Raw genomic sequence first — 23,189 nt, forward strand, 5'->3', positions numbered from 1 at the left:
TTAATTAAGCACACTGTAATGCTGATGGACTAGCACTAAAGAAGCAGCACTATAGAAAAAATTCTGATATGACAGAATGATGCAAATAATATATATTTTTTTAATTTATCAAAATTTTATTGGAAATTTATATGAAGAGGTATTGAAACAAAGATTTGTTTTTAATTAAAAGCAATCTTTCTGGCTTTTTTGGCTGCAAAATCAGTAATAATGTCATCGTATGACAAAGACAAAGTCGTGTCTTGTTCGATCGCAAGAATAGCAAGACCATTCAAGCGTTCCTGACTCATTGTAGAGCGGAGATAGTTTTTAATGAGCTTTAGTTTTGAGAAACTCCGTTCTCCTGATGCTTCTGTTACAGGAATTTTCAGGTATCTAAAAGGGTGTCATCAGGAGGTGGGAGAAAACTTGTTCACCTTAGCCTCCAATGATAGAACAAGAAGCAATGGGCTTAAACTGCAGCAAGGGAGATTTAGATTGGACATTAGGAAAAAGTTCCTAACTGTCAGGGTAGTTAAACACTGGAATAGATTGCCTAGGGAAGTTGTGGAATCTCCACCTCTGGAGATATTTAAGAGTAGGTTAGATAAATGTCTATTAGGGATGGTCTAGACAGTATTTGGTCCTGCCATGAGGGCAGGGGACTGGACTTGATGATCTCTTGAGGTCCTTTCCAGTCCTAGAGTCTATGAGTCTATGAGGAATTGTCAGTAGAATACGAGTGGCAATGTACACGTTAGGATATATGTCAACAAGTTTGTGGGTATGAATAAACTGTACAATGTCCATCACCGATTTTGCGTGTGGCAACATTGATGACAGTGTACTCAATTCTTCGTACAGTTCAAGTCCATTTAAATCAAAACTATCACCGTGCTTCAGGAGGCTCTCTAGATTCTTGTACTTTTGTCATTAGTTGCTCTTGTTTTCCTATTTTGTTGAATTTAGTTATGTCATACAAAAATCCAAACTGTTCATGGTGTACTTGCAAGGTATTAAACCTTTCATCAACAGCAGATACTGCTTTATCCATCACAACATTAAAAAATTCAACCTCAAATTTCTTTTCTGGATCGTCTATGGGCATGATCTGCTGTACAGATTCTTCACAAAGAAGTGTCCCTGGCCTTTTTAACTCATATTAACTATGTATTTACTTTATGAAAGTTGGAGAAAACATTGTGAAAACGTAAAACATTGGCTTGTAATAACCTTAGTCCCAGATTTGGACCTTAGCGTCCAAAATATGGGGGTTAGCATGAAAACCTCCAAGCTTAGTTACCAGCTTGGACCTGGTACCTGCTGCCACCACCCAAAAAATTAGAGTGTTTTGGGGCACTCTGGTCCCTCTGAAAAACCTTCCCTGGGGACCCCAAGACCCAAATCCCTTGAGTCTCACAACCAAGGGAAATAATCCTTTTTCCCTTCCCCCCTCCAGGTGCTCCTGGAGAGATACACGGACACAAGCTCTGTGAAACTACACAGAGAGACTCCCCCTCTCTGTTCCCAATCCTGAAAACAAAAAGTACTTTCCTATTCCCCCAGAGGGAATGCAAAGTCAGGCTAGCGATCCAACACACAAATCTCCCCTTGATTTCTTCCTCCCACCAATTCCCTGGTGAGTACAGACTCAATTTCCCTGAAGTAAAGAAAAACTCCAACAGGTCTTAAAAGAAAGCTTTATATAAAAAGAAAGAAAAATAAGTACAAATGTTCTCTCTGTATTAAGATGATACAACACAGGGTCAATTGCTTAAAAGAATATTGAATAAACAGCCTTATTCAAAAAGAATACAAATCAAAGCACTCCAGCACTTATATTCATGCAAATACCAAAGAAAAGAAACCATAGAACTTACTATCTGATCTCTTTGTCCTTACACTTAGAAACAGAAAATAAGAAAGTAGAACTACTTCTCCAAAGCTCAGAGCAAGCAGGCAGCCAGAAACAAAGACCCTAGACACTCAATTCCCTCCACCCAAAGTTGAAAAAATCCGGTTTCCTGATTGGTCCTCTGGTCAGGTGCTTCAGGTGAAAGAGACATTAACCCTTAGCTATCTGTTTATGACAGCCCAACTTCTGGGCTGGCAAAAGTTATACTGACTCACAGGGAAAAAAAAAAGCAGGAGAATCTTAGTACAGCATATGGTCACTCTATACCAGGGGTCGGCAACCTTTCAGAAGTGGTGTGCCAAGTTCACTGTAATTTAAGGTTTCTCGTGCCAGTGATACATTTTAATGTTTGTAGAAGGTTTCTTTCTATGTCTATATTATATAAATAAACTGTTGTTATTATCTGAGGTCTTGGCCACCGGTCCTGCTCAGGCCACTGCCAGCTGAGTAAATGAAACCCCAAACCAGCAGCGGGCTAAGCGGGGCTGGTGGCTGGAACCCTAGACAAGGATCCCAGGCCCTGCTCAGCCTGCTGCTGGTCTAGGGTTCTGACCACCAACTCCTGCCAGCCAGGATCCCGGCCGCCAACCCCCCCCCCTCAGCCCGCTACCAGCCTGGGATTCTGCTCAGCCAGGCTGGCAGGAGGCAGAGTGGGGCTGGCGGCTGAGCTCCTGCCTGGCAAGGGGCTGGCAGCCGGAACCCCGGAGTAGCAGTAGGCTGAGTGCTGCTGGCACCCCAGACTGGCAGCAGACTGAGCCACTCAACCCCCCACCGGCCCTGCTCAGCCCGCTCAGCCCGCCACGAGCCCGCTCAGCCCGCTGCCGGCTGAGTGAATGGAACCCCAGGCTGACAGCAGGTTGAGTGGTTCAACTGGCCTGCTCAGCCCACTGCCAGCCTGGGATTCCTTGGGGGTCCCCAGGCCAGCAGCAGGTGCTGAGTGGGGCCGATGGCTGGTATCCCAGCTGGCAATAGGGCAGCAGCCGGAACCCCAGAGCAGTGATGGGCTGAGCCGCTCAGCCTGCTGCTGCATACCATCAAAAATCAGCTCACCTGCCACCTTTGACAGGTGTGCTGTAGGTTGCCGAACCCTGCTTTATACACTAGTAAGGAGATGAGCATATTACAGTTGTTGGAGGGCTCTTATCAGGAGTAACAGGCTATAGGAAAGTCAGTCAACATTTTTTGTTTCTCTGATGAAAATTGACCCACTCCCTGCCTCAAACCAAACCTGTCAATAATAATTGTCAACAACTTAATTTTCTGTTTTTGGCTAAGATATTGATTTAAAAAAAAACATTGAAATTGGATTCATGATTGTTATTTGGGGCTTTATCTTATATAGGCACCAATTACCCCCACCTAGAGTGACCAGACAGAAAGTGTGTAAAATCAGGACAGGGATGGGTTGGGGTCGGGGGGTAAAAAGAGCCTATATAAGAAAAAGACCCCAAAATTGGGACTGTCCCTATAAAATAGGGATATCTGCTCACCCTACTCCAATCCCTTATCCTGATTTTTCACACATCTGGCTAACCCCAGCCAAGCCCTGTGTGACATTCCAATTCTGGCTGCCTGCCGAGGAAGTGAGTTACTTTCACTTTCATTCCTCTGCAGGCAGGCAGCCAGCCTCTCCTCCCCCCACCTACCCCCAGCACCTCACCCAACCCAGCCCTGATGGAGGGGAGGGAGGAGAGAGAGAGGGGTGCTCCTGGGGAGGAGGGAGAAAGGACGGGGTGCTCCGTGGGGCAGGGGGGAGAAGAATGGATGTTATGGGAGACAACAAAGGATACTGGTTCCAGAGCCACAGAGCCTGCCTCACCTGACCTAAGCCAGGGGGAAAGAGTCACACTCACAGGTGAGCTCCTTTCCCAACTCTACCCCTACCCCTTCCCAGAGACCCCAGCAGCCAATCCCATTCCTCAGACTGTGCTGCATTCAGCTCTCTCTAGGACCCAGCAGCCCTGCTTCTACACTGTCTGGGCTGCCTGGAGAGTGGTGCCCTCAGGGAGAGTGAGGCCCTACGCGGCTGCCTATTCTGCCTATGCCTAAGGACGGCCCTGATCATACTTCTACATAATGTCAACCAGTAGAATATATTCATGGTTATATGAAAATTAATTCCAATGCAGACAAGGATGTGTTGTCTTATTAAACAAAAATATTCGTTATGATGTTTGTAACTCTAAGCATTGCAACATTATGCTAGTCATCAGTGAAATTATCTAGAAACCAACTAGTTCTTATAATGCAGTCCTTGCAAATCCTAAATTCCTGTTTAATGTTCAACGGGAGTTTTGAGTGTGCAAACAGTGAAAAAGTAGAAAGCAGAAACTTAACTAGTTTACTTTAACTGTCCAGAGTACTTGGTATTATTTGATATAGGTAAATAAATATCTTTTTTAAAAAGATATAAGATTTTTCAACTTGCCAGTGTCCGTTCTTAAAACATTTTCTACTTTAGCTTTATTCAATTCCAGATTGTTCATTTGTGAGCAGCATAAAAAGATGGCCTGTTTTTTGCAAATCATATAAAAAGCTTTTTGATATTTCTGGCCAGTTTTTCCACTGTTAACATATAATGAAAAATAGTCTATAAAGTTTTATAGACTTGCGAAAAGACTGGAGCAAACCTTGAATTTTTCCCTGCATCAGTTAACCATGCCTTTATCAAAGTTGTACTGTAGTCTTGCAGTACTTCATATAAAAGAGTGAAATCTATATTACCATACCACATGTACACTCAAATAATAGTTGTGATTCTGGGAGAATTTTTCAATTATTTAAATATCTTTTATTTATAGCAATGAAATTAATTACCTGGAAAATAGTTGAGGTTAATACTACTGATACCACATTTTCAGGTTCCATTCTCCAAAACATTTTAGGGGCCAATCCTCCAAACTTACAGAAGTATAATGCCTATGACCTTGAAATCAATGGGAAAGTTCACTACCAAGAGTAACGTTTACTGTTGTAAATATTTGGAGGATCTGGCTCCTAGGCAATACTCCATTCACGTGTCCCCTTATTTTTTCTCTCTCTTACTTTATCATAAGTGCTGCTGAGTAATGGAGAATTGCTAGTGAGTACGCGATTCCCTGTGCTTCATAAAGCACTCGGTGCCTGTCAAAGTCAGTGAAACTGTGCAGGGCACAGGGATCTGGGCTAGCAGAGCCTGATGCAGGATTGGGGCTAGTGAGAGTGTTTTTATTTTTCCTTAAATAAATAGAAGCTCTTCCAAGACAATGACTTTGGAGATACATTCAGTTACATATTTTCTGTTAAATAACTTTGCTATCCTATGTATTTACCCTTCTCCCTACCCCAAATGCAATCCTCTAAATTGACAGGAACTTGGAGAGGCAGTTTGTTGACTTTGAGCCAGACTATGCAGGCTCAGTTTTAAAAAGGGAAGATGAGAGTGGGATTGGGGGTGAAAGACAATGTCCCTCTGTGATTGTTCAGATCTAATTGCTATGAAGTGCTAGCCAACCCACACCAGAACGTGGCTGCTGCTCTGTAAAGCCGTGATAACAGCATAGTTCGTTAACCTCCATGGTTGTTTCCTGAAAATACAATCTAATGCAAACTCGTGAGGTTGTTTCCTGCACCGTTCTGTAACCTTATTTTTTTCAATAATTCCAGCTGTTGCAAAGAAGCCATGTTTGTAACAGACCTAACTTGCTACTCTATTGTAACTTTAGTCTGTTGCATAGTAAAAGAAAAAATATCTGCCAATACAAGCACTTCAGATTTTTTTACTTTTAGTTTTTCATTGCCTCACGTTAACTTGCAAAAGTAATAGAAGGCAGCTTTCCCACTTCTTCATTCCTAGTCCAAAGATCTTAACAGGACTGCCTGTGTGTGTGTGTATATGTGAATATATATGTATATGTGTATATGTATGCATATATTAAAATATAATGTTCATAATTTTCCTTATTTGGCTATAAATCTGATTCCGCCTTGTCTTTTCAATTCTGGTGTAAACCAGCTACCTAAACAAGATTTTCTTAACCCAGAAAGTGCTTATTTCCTAGGTTTACTTGAGTTTTATATGTTGCTAATTCCATAAACACATTTTTAAAGCATGTGACTAGTCAGCCACTCACTAGTTATCTCATATATCCTTATTAGGTAACAACTTTTACCCATCAAACACCCACAAACAAAACCAGAGTGACACACTTACCAACCAGCCAAACTAGAGACAAGCCAAATAGGCAAAATAAACATTGTGCTCTATTAAAACAGATGATTTCGTTTGGAGAGGAGCTCTTCTTATTGCCATGTTGTTTTTTCCTTAGTTACTTACAAAAGTAAACAGACTTTCAGCAGTGGAAATCTCTCCCCACTACTAAGGTGTTTAGTCTTCTCTCATTAACTGGTAGACAAAAGAAATACTGGTGGTACTTGACCTCTGCGAGCAGCAGAAGTAGGAATTAATACAATAGTTCAGCACTTTGCATTGTCCAGTGAGAGCAGCAGCTTCTGGGAGTTCTTTACATTAAATCTTGGAGTACAGCTGCACATGTACACAGCATTTGATAAAACAGTAACTGCTTTCCCTTCCCCAAAAAAGTTTACAGATGAGATAAATGATGAGAGGGAATTTGCTTTGTGGCCTCCTGTTGGCACCACTATCACAATGCACCATGGAAAGAAGAAATAATGCTTTCCCTTCAGACGCCTTTCATCTCCAACCCCGGATCCAATATAGTGTGTGTGCAATGTTTGTCCATCTAGAAATGGCTCGAGGAGCAAGAATGTCGAGGTCACTTCTTTTGTAGGAAGCGCCACAGACCTTCACAGCTTCCTCTGTGATGTGTAGCTTCTGTGTTTCAGAAGTGTTACCTTGTAGTGTGCATTTACACAGCAGCTGGAAGGTGAATCTCAGCTGGGGTAGACCTACATGTGCTAGCTGTCCTCAATAGCACCTAAAAAATAGCATTGTTGACATGGTGGCATAAGCAGCATCTTGAGCTATCCACCTGAATATGTACCAGAGTAGCTGTAGCTACACTGCTAATTTTAGCGCACTAGCTCCAGCAGAACTAGCATGTTTTCATCTACCAGAGCTGGGAATTACACCTCCCAGCTGCTGTGTGGGCGCACCCTCAGTTTGGGACAGGAAGTTACCCAAACTATAGCTATCTGAAGAGGCGGTGGAAATGTAGCAAGGCAGAACTTAACCTTAGCTTTGCAGGAAAACAGACTTAAAAATTGATGTAGGACCTATTAACAAGTACAAATAGTCAGGTGCTTAGTGTTGTCTTGTTGGAGAGATGGCAATTCCAACACAATGGTATGTCCTTACAACGTTATGTGGGTTTGATTCAGCACTGACCACAAGGGAAAACTGCCACCAACTGAATTGCCAGCACTGCTTCCTGCGCTGTCAGGCTTTTCCTTAGAGCTGGTCATTAGCTGGATGGGAGACCTCTAACCCTGCCTAGTGTGTGAGAGATTAGGAAATTGCAGGCTGAGGGTAATGTGGCTGCAGTTTGTTTGCCAATATGAACTGGGCTAGATAATGTTTTTCATTTTCCTATTAAAGTGTCTGCAGTGCTCCAGAGGAACTGAGGTTTCCTGCACTTCTCCAGACTATAGAATGAGTTTTAGGTGTTTACATGATAATGAGCACAGTCTGCAGGCGTGGAGTCACTGTGCAATTAATTGCTTAGTAGTCTAGATCTTTAAAAAAATTAATCACAGTTCATTGTACAAATTTTTGAAAGTTAATGTGATATTGTGCCCTTCATTCTCTTGTGTGGTCTCCTCTTTTTTATGTACAAACTATTCTGCAGAACACATTGTGCTATTGCACTGTTCAGTCTTGCTGGGCACACTGATGCTTATGTAGGATGGGAAACTAGATTACTGAGAGCCAATGCTTGAAAGGCACAGTATTCAAAATATTGTCATCTATTTCTTCAGTTCACTCTAGAATGATTTATTATAAGCTGTGGAAAATATTAAAAAGAAGTTTGTATTCATTGTTTGTTTGTCGTCCCGTTTCTCCCCCCCCCCCTTCTTTTTATTATTGTCATGGAAGGTTGCTCAGTTGCCACTCATACAAATACAAATGACTGAACTGTGGTTTTTATTGACTGTTATACAGAAACAACATAGGCTGACATGTTTACCAGGCAGAAAGATTGTCCATGTTATAATTACTTTTTCCTACAATTTACCTGTTTGTGGAAGTTGAACCAGAGTTCCAGGACTGAATTTTACTGAGAGCGGATGTAAATTTTAAATCACTAAGTCATTTGACAGGGTAATATCAGTTGTCTGTCTATTCAAGTAGGCTCTGATTCAGTAAATTTCTTAAACGCATGCATAACTTTAAGCGTGAGAGTAGCCCAGTTGAAGTCAATTGCTTCTCATATGCTTAAAGTTATGCATGTGCTTAAATACCTTACTGAATCAAGACCATAATCAGTTTGATAGAATTGTGAATAAAGCATACAGTTTTTCTGAAGGGGAAGAAAGCTATGTTTGTGCTTGAGAATCTACTTGATGGGGTGTGTGGTGAGAGGTTGGAGGGGAGGGGGGATGTGGCTGTGTATATTTTTTTAACTTTACCTGAAATCCATTACAGTTTAATTATAATATAACTTGTATTTAATACCTTTCATCCAAGAATGTCAAAGTGCTTTGTGAGCACTAAATACCTTTAAAGATTGTCCCCTAAATCATTAATCCCTGAAGCACTCCTTTTAGATTTCCTACAAGGGAAACTGAGACCAAGAATTCAATCATATCCAGTAGTGCCATTGAAGTTCAGTAATAAGTCTCAGTTCAGCAAGATACTTACGCACATACCTAGCTTTAAACATGTCAGTATTCCCACTAAAGTTTAATGAGACTATTTGTGTGCTTAGTTAGGCCTGTGCTTAAGTCCTTTGCTGAATCAGGGCTGTAATCCAGTGATAGAGGTGGGATAAGTACCCAAAAGTCTTGAAACTCCCGAGCCCAGTCCCACTCTGCAAACTACCCCATGGCCCCACTTCCCTATTTGCTAAGTTTAATATTTTTAACATACTGATTAATAAATTCTGTGTAAATATAGTTGTGCTCAACATACCTTGTTTGGCTTTATTGTTGCAGGTTGAAAGGAGTGAAGAAAATGATATGAACAAAAGGCGTCGAAAGGGCCTCGGTGGCTTTGAAGAGGTGAGTGTTAAGTCTTGTTGCTATGTTAACCACATCTTCCGCATGAAGAGAGTTAATGAAGTAGCAGGAAGCAGATTTAACAGAGGCCCAAAATCTGAACTTTTGTGTTCTGTGCTGATTAAGACATACCCCCTTTCCCCTCCCCACCACGCCCCGAGGAGTTTGCAGTCTTTAATTTATCTTCTACACAGTAGTGAAGCTAAATTATTTTTTTCAGGTTATTTATAAAGGAAAAGTGAGAGATCTTCATTTTTTAAATTCCTATTCTGGTTTAGGAAATACATATAGACCTTTACCCTGATATAACGCTGTTCTTGGGAGCCAAAAATTCTTATCGCATTATAAGTGAAACCATGTTATATCAAACTTGCTTTGATCTGCCAGAGTGCACAGCCCCGCCCCACAGCGGTGCTTTACTATGTTATATCCAAATTTGTGTTATATTGAGTCATGTTATCTCGGGGTAGAGGTGTGTATAGTTGCTTTTCTTGTTCCAGTTCAGTTATTTAACTTTTATTTTATAACTTCCTAACAGCATTTCCTTCCGGCAAGAGTCCCATTCCCTTCCTGATTTTGTTTTTTATGGCTTCTTGCTCTATGTTCAGCAGTGTTAGTTCAGTCTCTGTAAATCCTGTTCTTTCTCTCACTTGAGGGGTGGGTCACCAAAGAGAATAATCTATTTGTTTATATAAGTGATTTTTTTGTTTTACTGTCCTGTAAAAGTGAGTTACTTTTTGAAATAAGCAGATGTCACAAAATGACATCATTCTTCTCGGGCTGAGAGTGTCTGGTGTAATATCACTGTAAGTCTCAATTTCAGACTTGAAGAAAAATTCTCCTTGTGGTTTTTTTTGTATAGGCTTCACGTTTTTCTAGTCGGGGTATGAATTCTGGTAAAGATCAGGGCGACAGAGAAGGAATGAATCAAAATAAAGTAAAGTCAATGGCGACGCAGCTGTTGGCAAAGTTTGAAGAAAATGCCCCAAACACATCTCTCCGGAGACAGGTGAGTGACGAATGTAAAATTCACCTTTTGAAATTCAAGTAATCTCTCCTCATGAACAAAACAGTAGTTCTCAGATAAAAATTGCGTCTGTAGTGAGTTTGAAGAAGCTTTTTTTAAGAATTTGTCATCTAAAATTTGTATAGAAAATATCCTTTTCATTGCATTTAGGGAAAAACTAATTGGTGACTATGTAGATGCCCACTGCATAGTAATACATAGTGTAACTGTATTGGTTTGAAACATACTGCTAACTTGTCTCTGAAACTATGGCTTTATAGTGGAGCTTTGTAACAATAAGTTGCCAGCAGACCTATGACTAAGGTTTTGTAAAAGCTCTTCAGTTTTCATGTTTTGTGGCTGTTAGTAAAGGATACAGAGTCACTTTCAAGACAAAAAGATCCAGTGGAATATCTTCTTTTCATTGTAATTCTTATCTAGGAAAGAAAATGTAGAAAATACAAGACAGTGCGTCTAATCTTTTGATGCATGCATTGTCATTAAATGAACAGAATATACTGTGCATGTTTTGCATTTGATCACGAGTGGCTTCAGCAGGACTGCTCATGTTTAAAGTTAACCATAGTCTGTTTAAAATAGTTAGTATTCCACATGCGCACTTCCAAGTACAGTTGTAATAGGAGAGCAGGCCATTAATTTGGGTCAACTCCAAAAGGGCTGTGTAGAGCATCTGGATAAAGCCCTTTTAGGGATCCCTTTAAGCAGTTTTTTCTTTCTTTTTGTGTGTGTCTCAAAATATCTTGTTCTATTTATCTTTTATTAAGATTTTCCACTCTTTTATGTTTTGTTTTGACTCAAAATGTTATACAAGGAGCTAGTAGATAAACCAGCCCTGCTCTCTTCCTCTGATCCTCCTGCTAATCCTCGCTTTACTAAGCCTAAGGAGTCAAGTCCTTCACCTCCACCTAAGAGTCGGGTAGGAATTCATAAGGAGAAAAATCTTTCTATAAATAATTAACGTACTATTTTTATGTAGTACGGCAGGATTCAATGTCTTCAAATGACTCCAGAACACTCAAATTAATTGAATTTAGGGTACTTGAATTTAGTGTGGTAGTACCCAGAATAATACAGAAAAAATAGGTGAATGATAAGAGACACCCCCCCCCCATGTTAAAGTTGCATTACACTCTTCAGACAAGATCATAAAGCTGATTGAAGAATGAGTTTATGCATGCAAAGCACTCTATTCTAGGAACCTCATTGTAGCCCAGAATAAAACACTGAATAAATTTGGCTTCTTTTTTTTTTTAAGTCCCATATCAAACAGTGTTGATACTTAATTTTAAAAAGGCTGAGTATTATTTTTATGCAGTTCAGGTTGCTGTCTTGTTTCCGTTTTGTGGAAGACCATTCTTGGCATGCCAGAAAAATCAGAGTGGCCTGCGGTAGAATGTGAGCTCCTTGCTCCATCCTCCTTCCCTCTATCTGATGGGTGCAAGGGTAGATCAGCCGATAATTCAGACAATGAACGTGATTTGGTTTGCATGAATGGGATGAGAATCATTGTTTAAAGAAAGATATATTCTTGTGTATAGTGTACCATTATTAACAATTTACAGGCTGACATATGTTTGTCTTTTTGAGAAATATGAATTTTTTTATTTGCTAATTTCATGTAATTGATCAACCATTATAAAATAGAAGGCCTGATTTCATGAAAATACCAATGGGAGGATCATTTTTAATTACAATATGAAACCACAGGTGTGGTTCAAAGACCATTTCTATTTGTAGTCTGATTTTTTTGAGCCACGTCTTACTTTATCAAAAACCTCAAACCTTTGGACCTGAAATGTATTCTGCTTAAGCTCAGAATAGAGTAGATCTCGAATTATGCGAAGTAAGTTGTGTTCCTCAGAGAGATTTTTACACTTCAATAGTTCAGTTTCATGCATGTTTTCTGTGGTAATAATGCACAACACTGCAGGACATCACAGGAGAATGTGTTGAATTCTCCCTCTAGTCCAGTGGTTCTCAGACTTTTGTACTGGTGACCCCTTTCAAACAGTAAGCTTCTGAATGTGGCCCCTCCATATAAATTAAAAACACTTTTTTATGTATTTAACACCATTATAAATGCTGGAGGCAAAGCAGGGTTTGGGGTGGAGGCTGACAGCTCGCGACCCCCCCATGTAATAACCTCATGACCCCCTGAGGGATCCCAACCCCCAGTTTGAGAACCCCTGTCTAGTCACACTATTTAGAATTACACATAGAGACTGAGAGATAGCTAGGTACAGGATGTGAAGACCTGCATGTGTTGTATGGTCCAAATATACTCCAGTGCATGGAAATATGCGTGAGTTTTATAGTAATGCAGTGTTTTAAAACATGGAAGAATACTACATTATATGAAATGCTTAGATATGTGCATGGCTATGATACACTGTTGTGTGTGCTGTCTTAGAACATGCGTGAGTTGCATGACAGTCCGAGAACAATTTTTTTCATTTGAAGTGTTTCCCAGTTTCAGGCAGTAGCTAGTACTGAACATGTGGTCAGAGAACCAAAGCAATCTTTGCATGGTTCTGATCGTGTGGCCAGGGGATCAAGAATTATAGAAAAAACAGACATGCAGTCCAGGCTTTCAGAAACTCTTGCATCTACCTGTCCTGCTGCATTTGTGATTTCTGGAGTGCTTAAACGCCTTCAGCACGTGGAGGAAAAAATTAATCAGGTGACAAGCTATTTGATTTTTAACTTCTGTCTCTCTCTTAACTGTGTTTATTCTGCTTAATTCTTCTATGCACACTATATATACTGTATTACATACTTCTGTTACATAATTAAGACATAAATTGCCTTTCCCTGTACATATTGAATTTCTGCCTTTTCTTGTATGACAGCTATCTAAAATCTGTCTCTCTGTTCTGTTTCCCTTCCTTGGCGTTTACTACAGAAGAAAGCTCAGTCCGTAGCAAGTAGGGAATTTCATAAAAAGAACGTTAAAGAGAAAGCAGCTCATCTTGCCTCAATGTTTGGATACGTGGACTTACCAAAGGTGAATATTTAGATTTTGCAGCTGCAAAAACAATAGTCTAGAAGAAACCATATGTAAGTTAGACGTTTGCAGCAACTTTATATTTTCACTTCTTTTCATCTTGAGTGAAGCTAAAACAGTCAGGAGTTCAGATTCCAGTACATCATGCAGAATGACTTGTGTTGTTAAAAGAAGGTAATTATGTTACGTATTTTTAGTGAAAACATGGAATAACCAGATATTTAAAGTGTGAGAATATTTAAGCATACCTGAAACATACTAGAAAACAGCTCACTATAAAGGTGGTTTGATAATTCAAATGCTGGTAGCTTTAGAAATAGAAATGACCTTGACAAGGTGAATATTCAATCAGCTGATCAATGTGTTCACTGTATAGGTTTGTTTTATCTTAAAAACTATTCCACTTCTTCTGTTGCTACTCATGGGTGTGGTTTCTGATTGAATGGCCAGGGGCAGTCAGGATATTGGTTCAGGTGGATGTTTTGGGGTGACGACTTCCGTGACTCCTCACTGTCAGATGTACAGATAGGCCTGGGTTATGTTATCCTGTTGCAGACCAGTATCCCTGATTCTATTGAATCTCTTACCCTCTCTCTGCACCACTGCAGTGAATGAATTTTATTTGGAAACTACTAATGACCCTTCACTATGCTGAACAGAAAAGGAGCTGACTTAATAGCTTAATAGAGGACGACTAGGAAATTGGGAGAGGGGGAAATTGTTGTTAAGACTTTTGTTGACTGATACGAAACAGAGATCAACATTTTCTCTTGAGAGGCAATATAGATATTCTCTAAAGTAAGAAGTCAGTATATGTGTAATTCCATAAATCTCTATCAGAAATATTGGAAACTTTCTCCATATGTTCATGAATTCCAATGTAACACTTTTTTTTCTTTGAAATTAAGTGGTACAGAGGAGATGGAAGTCAGTGATTCAGAAAAAATTGACTGCACCTCTAATCTACCATGAAGCAGAAAGATGCTATCTAATTGGCTCAGGTTTCAAAGTGGTAGCCGTATTAGTCTGTATCAGCAAAAATAACGAGGAGTACTTGTGGCACCTTAGAAACTAACAAATTTTTTGGGGCAAAACGTTTCATGGGCTAAAACCAACTTCATCGGATGCATGCAGTGGAAAATACAGTAGGAAGAGAGATTATATGCAGAGAACATGGGAAAATGGGTGTTGCCATACCAACTCTAACAAGACTAATCAATTACAATTACAAGCCTGTATTAGCAGGAGAAAAAAACTTTTGTATGATGATCAGGATGGCCCATTTCAAACAGTTGACAAGAAGGTGTGAACAACAATAGAGGAAAAAGTAGCGTGGGCAAATAGTTTTTACTTTTGTATAATGACCCATCGACTCCCAGTCTTTATTCAAGCCTAATTTAATGGTGTCCAGTTTGCAAATTAATTCCAGTTCTGCAGTTTCTCATTGGAGTGTGTTTTTGAAGTTTTGTTGTTGAAGAATTGTGACTTTTAGGTCTGTAATTGAGTGATCAGGGAGGTTTAAGTGTTCTCCGACTGGTTTTTGAATGTTATAATTCTTGATGTCTGATTTGTGTCCATTTATTCTCTTACGTAGAGTCTCTCATTTGGCCAGTGTACATGGCAGAGGGGCATTGCTGGCATATGATGGCCAGGGCCAGTTCCAGGCACCAGCTCAGCAAGCAGGTGCTTGAGGTGGCCAAGGGGAAGGGGCGGCACATCAGGCTTTTCGGTGGCAGGTCCCTTGGTCCCTCTCGGAGGGAAGTACCTGCCGCCGAATGGCTGCAGAAGAAGAAAGCAGCGCTGTGGAGTTACCGCCGAATTGCTGCCGATCGCGATAGCGGCTTTTTTTCTTTTTTTCTTCCTCCCCACCACTTGGGGCGGCAAAAACCTTGGAGCTGGCCCTGATGATGGCATATATCACATTGGTAGATGTGCAGGTGAACAAGCCTCTGATGGTGTGGCTGATGTGATTAGGTCCTATGATGATGTCCCTTGAATAGATATGTGGACAGAGTTGGCAACGGGCTTTGTTGCAAGGATAGGTTCCTGGATTCGTGTTTTTGTTGTGTGGTATGTAGTCGCTGGTGAGTATTTGCTTCAGGTTGGGGGCTCTCTGTAAGCGAGGACTGGCCTGTCTCCCAAGATCTGTGAGAGTGAGGGATCCTCTTTCAGGATAGGTTGTAGATCCTTGATGATGTGCTGGAGAGGTTTTAGTTGGGGGCTGTAGGTGATGGCTAGTGGCGTTCTGTTAATTTCTTTGTTGGGCCTGTCCTGTAGTAGGTGACTTCTGGGTATTCTTCTGGCTCTGTCAATCTGTTTTTTCACTTCAGCAGGTGGGTACTGAAGTTTTAAGAACGCTTGATAGAGATTTTGTAGGTGTTTGTCTCTGTCTGAGGGATTATAGGAAATGTGGTTGTATCTTAGAGCTTGGCTGTAGACAATGGATCAGGTGATGTGGTCTGGATGAAAGCTGGAGCATGTATTTAAGTATAGCAGTCAGTAGGTTTCCGGTATAGGGTGGTGTTTATGTGACCGGCGCTTATTTGCACGGTAGTGTCCAGGAAGTGGATCTCTTGTGTGGACTGTTCCAGGCTGAGGTTGATGGTGAGATGGAAATTGTTGAAATCGTGGTGGAATTCCTCAAGGGCTTCTTTTCCATGAGTCCAGATGATGAAGATGTCATCAATGTAGCGCAAGTAGAGTAGGTGCATTAGGGGACGAGAGCTGAGGAAGCGTTGTTTTAAATCAGCCATAAAAGTGTTGGCATACTGTGGGGCCATGCGGGTACCAATAGCAGTGCCGCTGACTTGATGGTGTAAATTGTCCCCAAATGTGAAATAGTTGTGGGTGAGGACAAAGTCACAAAGTTCAGCCACCAGGTTTGCCATGGCATTATCGAGGATGCTGTTTCTGACGGCTTGTAGTCCATCTTTGTGTGGAATGTTGGTGTCGAGGGCTTCTACATCCATAGTGGCCAGGATGGTGTTTTCTGGAAGATCACCAATGGATTGTAGTTTCCTCAAAGTCAGTGGTGTCTCGAAGTTCGCTAGGAGTGCTGGTAACATAGGGCCTAATACCCCTGGTTGGAGTTCTAGGGGTGTGTCCGTGGAGATTTGTTCCTGTGCTTTTTCAGGGAGTTTCTTGAGCAGATGGTGTAGTTTCTTTTGGAACCCTCAGTGGGATCAGAGGGTCATGGCCTGTAGAATGTGATGTTAACGCCACATTCTACAGGCCATTACACCCTGATCCCATTTTTTTCATGTTCTCTGTGTACATATAGCTTCCTACCGTATTTTCCACTGCATGCATCTGATGAAGTGGGTTTAGCCCATAAAAGCTTGTGCCCAAATAAATTTGTTAGTCTCTAAGGTGCCGCAAGTACTCCTAGTTTTTTTTTGCTAATTGGCTCAGCAGATTTCACTTAACTGTAGCAAGTTGGAATGCACTTATCTGAGGATATATTCTGTTTGGTTAATGTTGTACCGAACTTTTGCATTTACTTCTAAGGTCAAATTTACTACCTCATCTTGTGACTTTTTTCAGCCAATTGTGACCCAATAGAAAAATAATTTCTGTTTATTCAATCACTTGTACTGACTTCAATTGTTCAGCACTTGTAGATACCAGATCATAATTAAATGTTATTAAATTCATACGGTTAAAATTAATAATGATCTCATTATCCCATCCATTCATATTGTCCACTTAAATATATTTTCAGTGTGGCACACACCAAATTGAGTGCAGATTCCATTAATCATAATAATAGGCCTTATTGATTATGTGTTAAGTGAAAATATGCACTATGAAATTTTGTACATGCACAAGATCATACATCTATTGTGCGAAATGACTCTATTTCCTAATATATTAAAATAGTGGACTGAATTCTGTAAAACACTCCATAGTAATGAGAAACCTACGTAATTGCAAAACACACTCTCTGAAGAGGTTAATCTACTAGACTGGTGCATTCCCTTGTAAGAGTTGCACAGATACTGTTCTCTGGAAGCTGCTTATTGTGTTCTGTTACTCTTCACTGTACTTTTTAATAATGTGTACCTTAACAAAGAGCCAAGTCATGTTTATTTGACCAGAGTAGCAGAGTTTCAGTTTTGAAGTAACTGTACTGTTACTACCTTCCTAACCTTTTCTTGTGCATGGTTGTGCAATTCCATCATCTTAACACTTGTTAATGTGACTATCCTTTCTGATGATTTTTCCTCTATTTCTGCTCTATACAGAATAAGCTACCTATTAAAGGCCTATCCTATTATCGGCCCCCAACTCCCTCTTGCCTTCCAGCCCATGATTCAGCTATTACTTCATCTTCATCATCTATTCACTCAGCTTCCCCTGCTGTTCAATCTAGCAAGGTATTCTATTAACAGATTTTCATGTAAAATCCATTCTTGCTCTAAAAACTGCAGAAGGATAGGCTCAGATTGACGGTCTTGGCTTTGCATGGAGAATCTGTGCGTACTGTGTTTCACATTGAATGTAGAGGTTTAAACTGCTCACTTTTTTTTTTTGTTTACTTCTGCATGTTTGTAAAAGGAAATTATCATAACAAAAAGTAATTCAGATTAAAAACTAAGAAGTAGGTCATACATTTTTGAGAATTTTAATCTTAGCAGTAGCTAATTTTAAATGTTTTTTGTTTCCTTTTAATAATACTGCAAACTCTCTTTTGAGAATTAAATGCTTGAGCACGCATTTCCTCTATAAAAGCAGCTTTGATACATGAGAAATAGGCATAAAGTGACTGAAGGCAATTTGATCAATTAAAATCCAACAAATATAGAGTTCCCATTAATGATGAAGTAACACAAGCTTTGATCTGGCTAAGCTTAAAAAGGTTCAGCTTCCTTCTCCCCTACATGCAGAAACTATTTTAATTGAGGTATTTTCAGCCATCTCCTTTTGTAGGCCAGATCTTTGGGAAGGACCTACGTGTCCTTTCTCTCCTCCAGTGGTTATGGCAACAGCAGCACAGGTTGTCTTTCAAGCCTCAGAACAAATAAGCATATTGAACAGGATTGGAGTAAGAGTAAGTGGGGAAGCCATAAAGTTCCTAGAAATGTTAAAAAGTAGCTGTGGGAACAAATATTGAGGCGTCTGGAACCAGTAGGTGCTACCACCACATTTAAGAAGCGAGAGTTAGGGAAGGGTTGTTTATCAAAACCTAAAATTGTTTGCCATGTGTTTTGGAGGCTGATAGATCATCTACTCAAACTTTTCAACCCATCCTTCCTCAAACTAAGTCTCTGCTCACTATGAAAACAATCATTCTTTAAAAAAATACCCGTTCATAAATTACCCATGAGCATGGTCAAAATCCAGCCCAGATAATTAATGGCTGAATGTGAAGATATTCAGGAGTATAAATTAGTTGTTTCAGTCAAATTCCTGGCAGATTTGTACTTATCTTACAGTTGACACTGATTAGAACTTTGACTTACAGCCTCAGCAGAATGGGCAATGACTGAAAGGTCTGACCTGTGCTTGCAATCCTAGAGGCTGGTACTTCAGATCAGAGGCCAGGTGCTTAAACTTTCATGAGCAATACTTTTAGTGGTTGGTGGTTGTGGGTTTTTTTTCTTTTTTTAGTTCTCTATTAAATACCTCCCATGAGCAGTTGTTTCAATTAAAGGTACTGTAATTGCTGTTTTAATTTTAAAATAAATATTTTGGTGAATTTAGCATTGTATCAAAAGAGAGTGGCTATAGCTTAAAGTTGTTGGCTCCTTAAATGGATTTTGTTATGTGATTTTCAGCATTACTGTAGGTTAGAATGTACTAACTTGATATAATGGTAGAACAAAAACATAATCCAGGGGTTGGCAACCTTTCAGAAGTGTTGTGCCGAGTCTTCATTTATTCACTCTAATTTAAGATTTCGCGTGCCAGTAATACATTTTAATGTTTTTAGAAGGTCTCTTTCTCTAAGTCTATAATATATAACCAAACTATGTTGCAAGTAAAGTAAATAAGGTTTTTAAAATGTTTAAGAAGCTTCATTTAAAATTAAATTAAAATGCAGAGCCCCCCAGACCGGTGGCCAGGACCCAGACAGTGTGAGTCCCCCTGAAAATCAGCTTGTGTTCCGCCTTTGGCATGCGTGCCGTAGGTTGCCTACCCCTGACATAATCCATACTCGAAATATCTTTTCTGTTACCTGCACAAGACCTAGTGACTTTGTTAGAGCTTGGTAAATATTTGACATACACTTAGGACTAGAAAGATCAAATTCAATATGTAAGCAAGTGCTTACACATTCTGCTGCTCAGTGCTCCACTCCATAGAAATATGAAGGAGCTAATAGGGACCAGCTTTGGGTTGAGGGGCAACCACTTCCCCTTCCCCCAGCAGCCTTTAGATATATGTGTGGTGCTTTTCACGCAAGGCTGGAGAGTGAGCCTGACCCACACTCACGTGGCAGCAGCCGTTCCTGTCTTGTGGGGCTGGGTCCAACTTCCTGTTCTGGGTGCTGTGAGATGGTGCACAGAGTTGCATGTGACCCTATGCGACATGTCGTCGTTACTCCATTCACTCAAATTTGGCCTGGCCCTGTCCCCCTCATGACAGAGGGAAGATCAGGTGAAACCTGAATGGGACTGACCCCGTACGCCAGGTTGCAATGCCTGGAGCTCGGAGCTCGGCCCAAGCCTGCAGGCAGGAGCTGAGCTACAGCATGAGTGTGGAGCAGTCTCATTCTCCATCCCACTACCAATGACTCATCATGCCCCTTTTCTCCCCTCCAGTTGCAAATCCTTGCCCTGCCACTGGCAGTTTGCAGGCTTGGTTAATGAAACACTGTTTAAGTAGCGCATGTGGAGAAATGTCACGTGTTGACAATGATGTATTGGGGATTTTTTTGCATATGTTTCACAATTTAAAAAAAAAGAAGACTGAGCTTGTGAAATGTTTTGACCTCCTTTCTTGATTAGGGCCACCATGCTCACTTCTAAAGTAGATGCATTCATAAGGAAGCAGTTATTACTGAGCCTGTAATATTATTAGATTGTTGGGTTTTTTTCAAGAGATGGAGAACTTGTTTACAGAAGTGACCGTAGGGCTTTCTTGCTCTATTGCCACTGAGTCCAAACCATTACTACTGGTATCCCACTCACTGAAGAAATATCATATAGCAATGAATTGTTTAACAATGATCTAATACGTTTGATGCTACTACTGTTACAGCTGATTGTTGTGTCCCCTACATATCTTCTCAGGTCACTTTAGTCTCCTAATACGACACATTATTTTGCTTGCCATTAATTGGCAGATCAGCTTAAGTTTTATTTTCCTTTTTGAATCACAACTCCTCTTGATTATCCAGTTAATTTTCAAATAAAGTAATTTTCCCAAGGAGTAGACTACTGCTAAATTTACTGTAATATTAGCAAAGAGCAAATGCCAACATTTACAAACTTGGGTCTCTATACTTGAAACAGTCTCCCAGTAAGACCACCCCTATTTTAAATCCTATGTTTAAAAGCCCCTCCCCTTCCCCCCTCTGCCACCCAAAAATCCTTCCAGCCTTGATTTCCTTAGCAGTAATCTCTCCATGCCCTTCCTTACTTCAATTAACAATTCAATTAACGTGTCCCGTATTTGGTCTGTTTTAGATGGCAAACTTTTTAGGGCAGGGAATGTATCTTCCTCTGTCTAGAAAGCACTGTCTAAATTTCTGGCCTTATATAAACAAATTTTAATAATGTGTCAGGCACATAGTGCCTATTTTCAAGTACTTTGGATGCCATTTAACAATGTATTTGAACTTGCCGGATGTAACTATACACCACAAGTTGCCTGTGTCAGTGTTGTTATGACTGGATTTAAAGGGCTCAGGATTTGCATTGGTGATCAGTTCCGAATGGTGGCACTAGTAAAGCGCAGACTTCAATATGTGGACATGCTCCAACGCCAGCAAGCCAGTGGGGGGAACCCTCATTCATGGCACTTCTGGAGTTTACTGTTATTCTACAGGGAAACAATGGAGAGTGTAAAAGTCTTTCTGAGCTTCCTGAGACTTCACAGCCTGCCCTGTAAGAATGCCAGCCTACTAACACCTCTGAGAATTTTTCATTTTGAAATACATACTAAACTGCTTGTGTTCTCTGACGTGATGATCCTACTACCAGTTGAATTCTGATTTCATATAATCGTAGGACTAAAAGGGACCTCGAGAGGTCATCTAGTCCAGTCCCCTGCACTCATGGCAAGACTAAGTATTATCTAGACCATTCCTGACAGGTGTTTGTCTAACATGGTCTTAAATCTCCAATGATCGAGATTCCACAACCTCCCTAGACAATTTATTCCAGTGCTTAACCAGCCTGACAGTTAGGATGTTTTCCCTACTGTCTAACCTAAACCTCCCTTGCTGCAACTTAAGCCCATTGTTTCTTGTCCTATCCTCAGAGGTTAAGAAGAACAGTATTTCTTCCTCCTCCTTGTAACAACCTTTTACATACTTGAAAACTGTTATCATGTCCCCTCTGTTTTCTCTTTTCCAGACTAAACTAACTCATTTTCTTCCAAATTATCTCATAGGTCATTTTCTAGGCCTTAATCATTTTTGTGGCTTTTCTCTGGACTGTCTCCAATTTGTCCACATCTTACCTGAAATGTGGCGCCCAGAACTGGACACAATACTCCAGTTGAGGCCTAATCAGTGCACAGTATTGATTTCTCACGTCTTACTTACAACACTCCTGCTAATACACCCCAGAAGATGTTAGTTTTTCTTGCAACAGCGTTACACTGTTAACTCGTATTTAATTTGTGGTCCACTATGACTCTTGGATCCCTTTCCGCAGTACTCTTATTCCCGGGTAGGCAATTACCATTTTGTATGTGTGCAACTGATTTGTTCCTTCCTAAATGGAGAACTTTGCATTTGTCTTTATTGAGTTTCATCCTATTTACTTCAGACCATTTCTCCACTTTGTCCAGATCATTTTGAATTTTAATCCTATCCTCCAAAGCACTTGCAACCCCTCCCAGCTTGGTATTGTCTGCAAACTTGATAAGTGTACTGTCCATGCCATTATCTAAATCGCTGATGAAGAAATTGAACAGAACCGGACTCAGAACTGATCCCTGCGGGACCCCACTAGTTATGCCTTTCTAGCGTGACTGTGAACCACTGATGATTACTCTCTGGGAGTGGTTTTCCAACCAGTTTTGCACCCACCTTATAGTAGCTCGAACTAGGGTGCATTTCCCTAGTTTGTTTTTGATACTGTCTTGCATGACCTTCTCATAAGCTTTACTAAAATCACAATATACCAGTCTGCTGCTTTCCCCCCCACCACAAGGTTTGTTACATTGTCAAAGAAAGCTATCAGATGGGCTTGACATGATTTGTTTTTGACAAATCCATGCTGACTGTTACAGCATTACCCTTATGAGGCATTCATAATGCATCGTAAGGGTATTGACGTATTTACTCAAAATAGTAGCTGAAGAGCTTTACATGTTGAAACCTATTTTTAAGCTTGACGCAAGGATACCTCTAGAAGGGAGGTTAAGGAAATGTAACATGCCTTCCTGTTTCTTTTCAAAGGCATATTCCTTTAATTAAAGTGTCTAGGTATTGCATCTTATTAGGAATGGAAGAGAATTAATTTTTAAACTATGCCACAGGGAGGTTAGTACAAATGAATGTTGAACACTCCTACTGCCCTGACTCTTCTGTGAAGAGTTCAGTGTGGTGGTCCACACTCTAAACAATAATCTCCGATGCAAATCAAGATGATTCAAAGTTTCGAATGACAGTGCTTGTCTAAGCTTTATGCTACCTAAACCCTAAAAGTCATACATACTATGAACATGTTGCAATCAGTTGACTTTGTTATCTACAACACCTCAGATTAACTACTTCCCTTGAATCATGTGATTGGAATTACTAGCTGAAAATAAGGGTTGGGTGTTTCCTACTCAGATAAACAATATCTAACAGTAGTAAATTTTTGCCAGGGCAGTCAGTCAAACATTTTTTTTAAAGAATAAGCAAGTGCTTAAAAGCAGGACATTTGATGAGGAAAGGAGACAAAGTAACTCTAACGAGGAAGGATAAA

General features: G+C 40.3%; 1 protein-coding gene across 9 annotated transcripts in view; it reads left to right on the forward strand.

Moving 5' to 3' along the window:
- MICAL2 (microtubule associated monooxygenase, calponin and LIM domain containing 2) overlaps positions 1-23,189 on the forward strand; it is a 120,307-nt gene that overhangs the window by 81,993 nt on the left and 15,125 nt on the right. For 5 of the 9 annotated variants that reach the window (XM_050955026.1, XM_050955032.1, XM_050955033.1 and 2 more), the window contains exons 15-19: positions 9,008-9,073; positions 9,933-10,079; positions 12,568-12,777; positions 13,000-13,101; positions 17,346-17,477. In XM_050955026.1, the coding sequence (XP_050810983.1) occupies positions 9,008-9,073; positions 9,933-10,079; positions 12,568-12,777; positions 13,000-13,101; positions 17,346-17,477 (657 nt within the window). The remainder of the gene's footprint in view (positions 1-9,007; positions 9,074-9,932; positions 10,080-12,567; positions 12,778-12,999; positions 13,102-17,345; positions 17,478-23,189) is intronic. The other 4 variants (XM_050955027.1, XM_050955028.1, XM_050955031.1 and 1 more) reach the window with 4 other exon arrangements.

Source organism: Gopherus flavomarginatus, chromosome 5 (genome assembly GCF_025201925.1).
Source record: "Gopherus flavomarginatus isolate rGopFla2 chromosome 5, rGopFla2.mat.asm, whole genome shotgun sequence".
In the NCBI taxonomy this organism is placed as follows: Eukaryota; Metazoa; Chordata; order Testudines; family Testudinidae; genus Gopherus; species Gopherus flavomarginatus.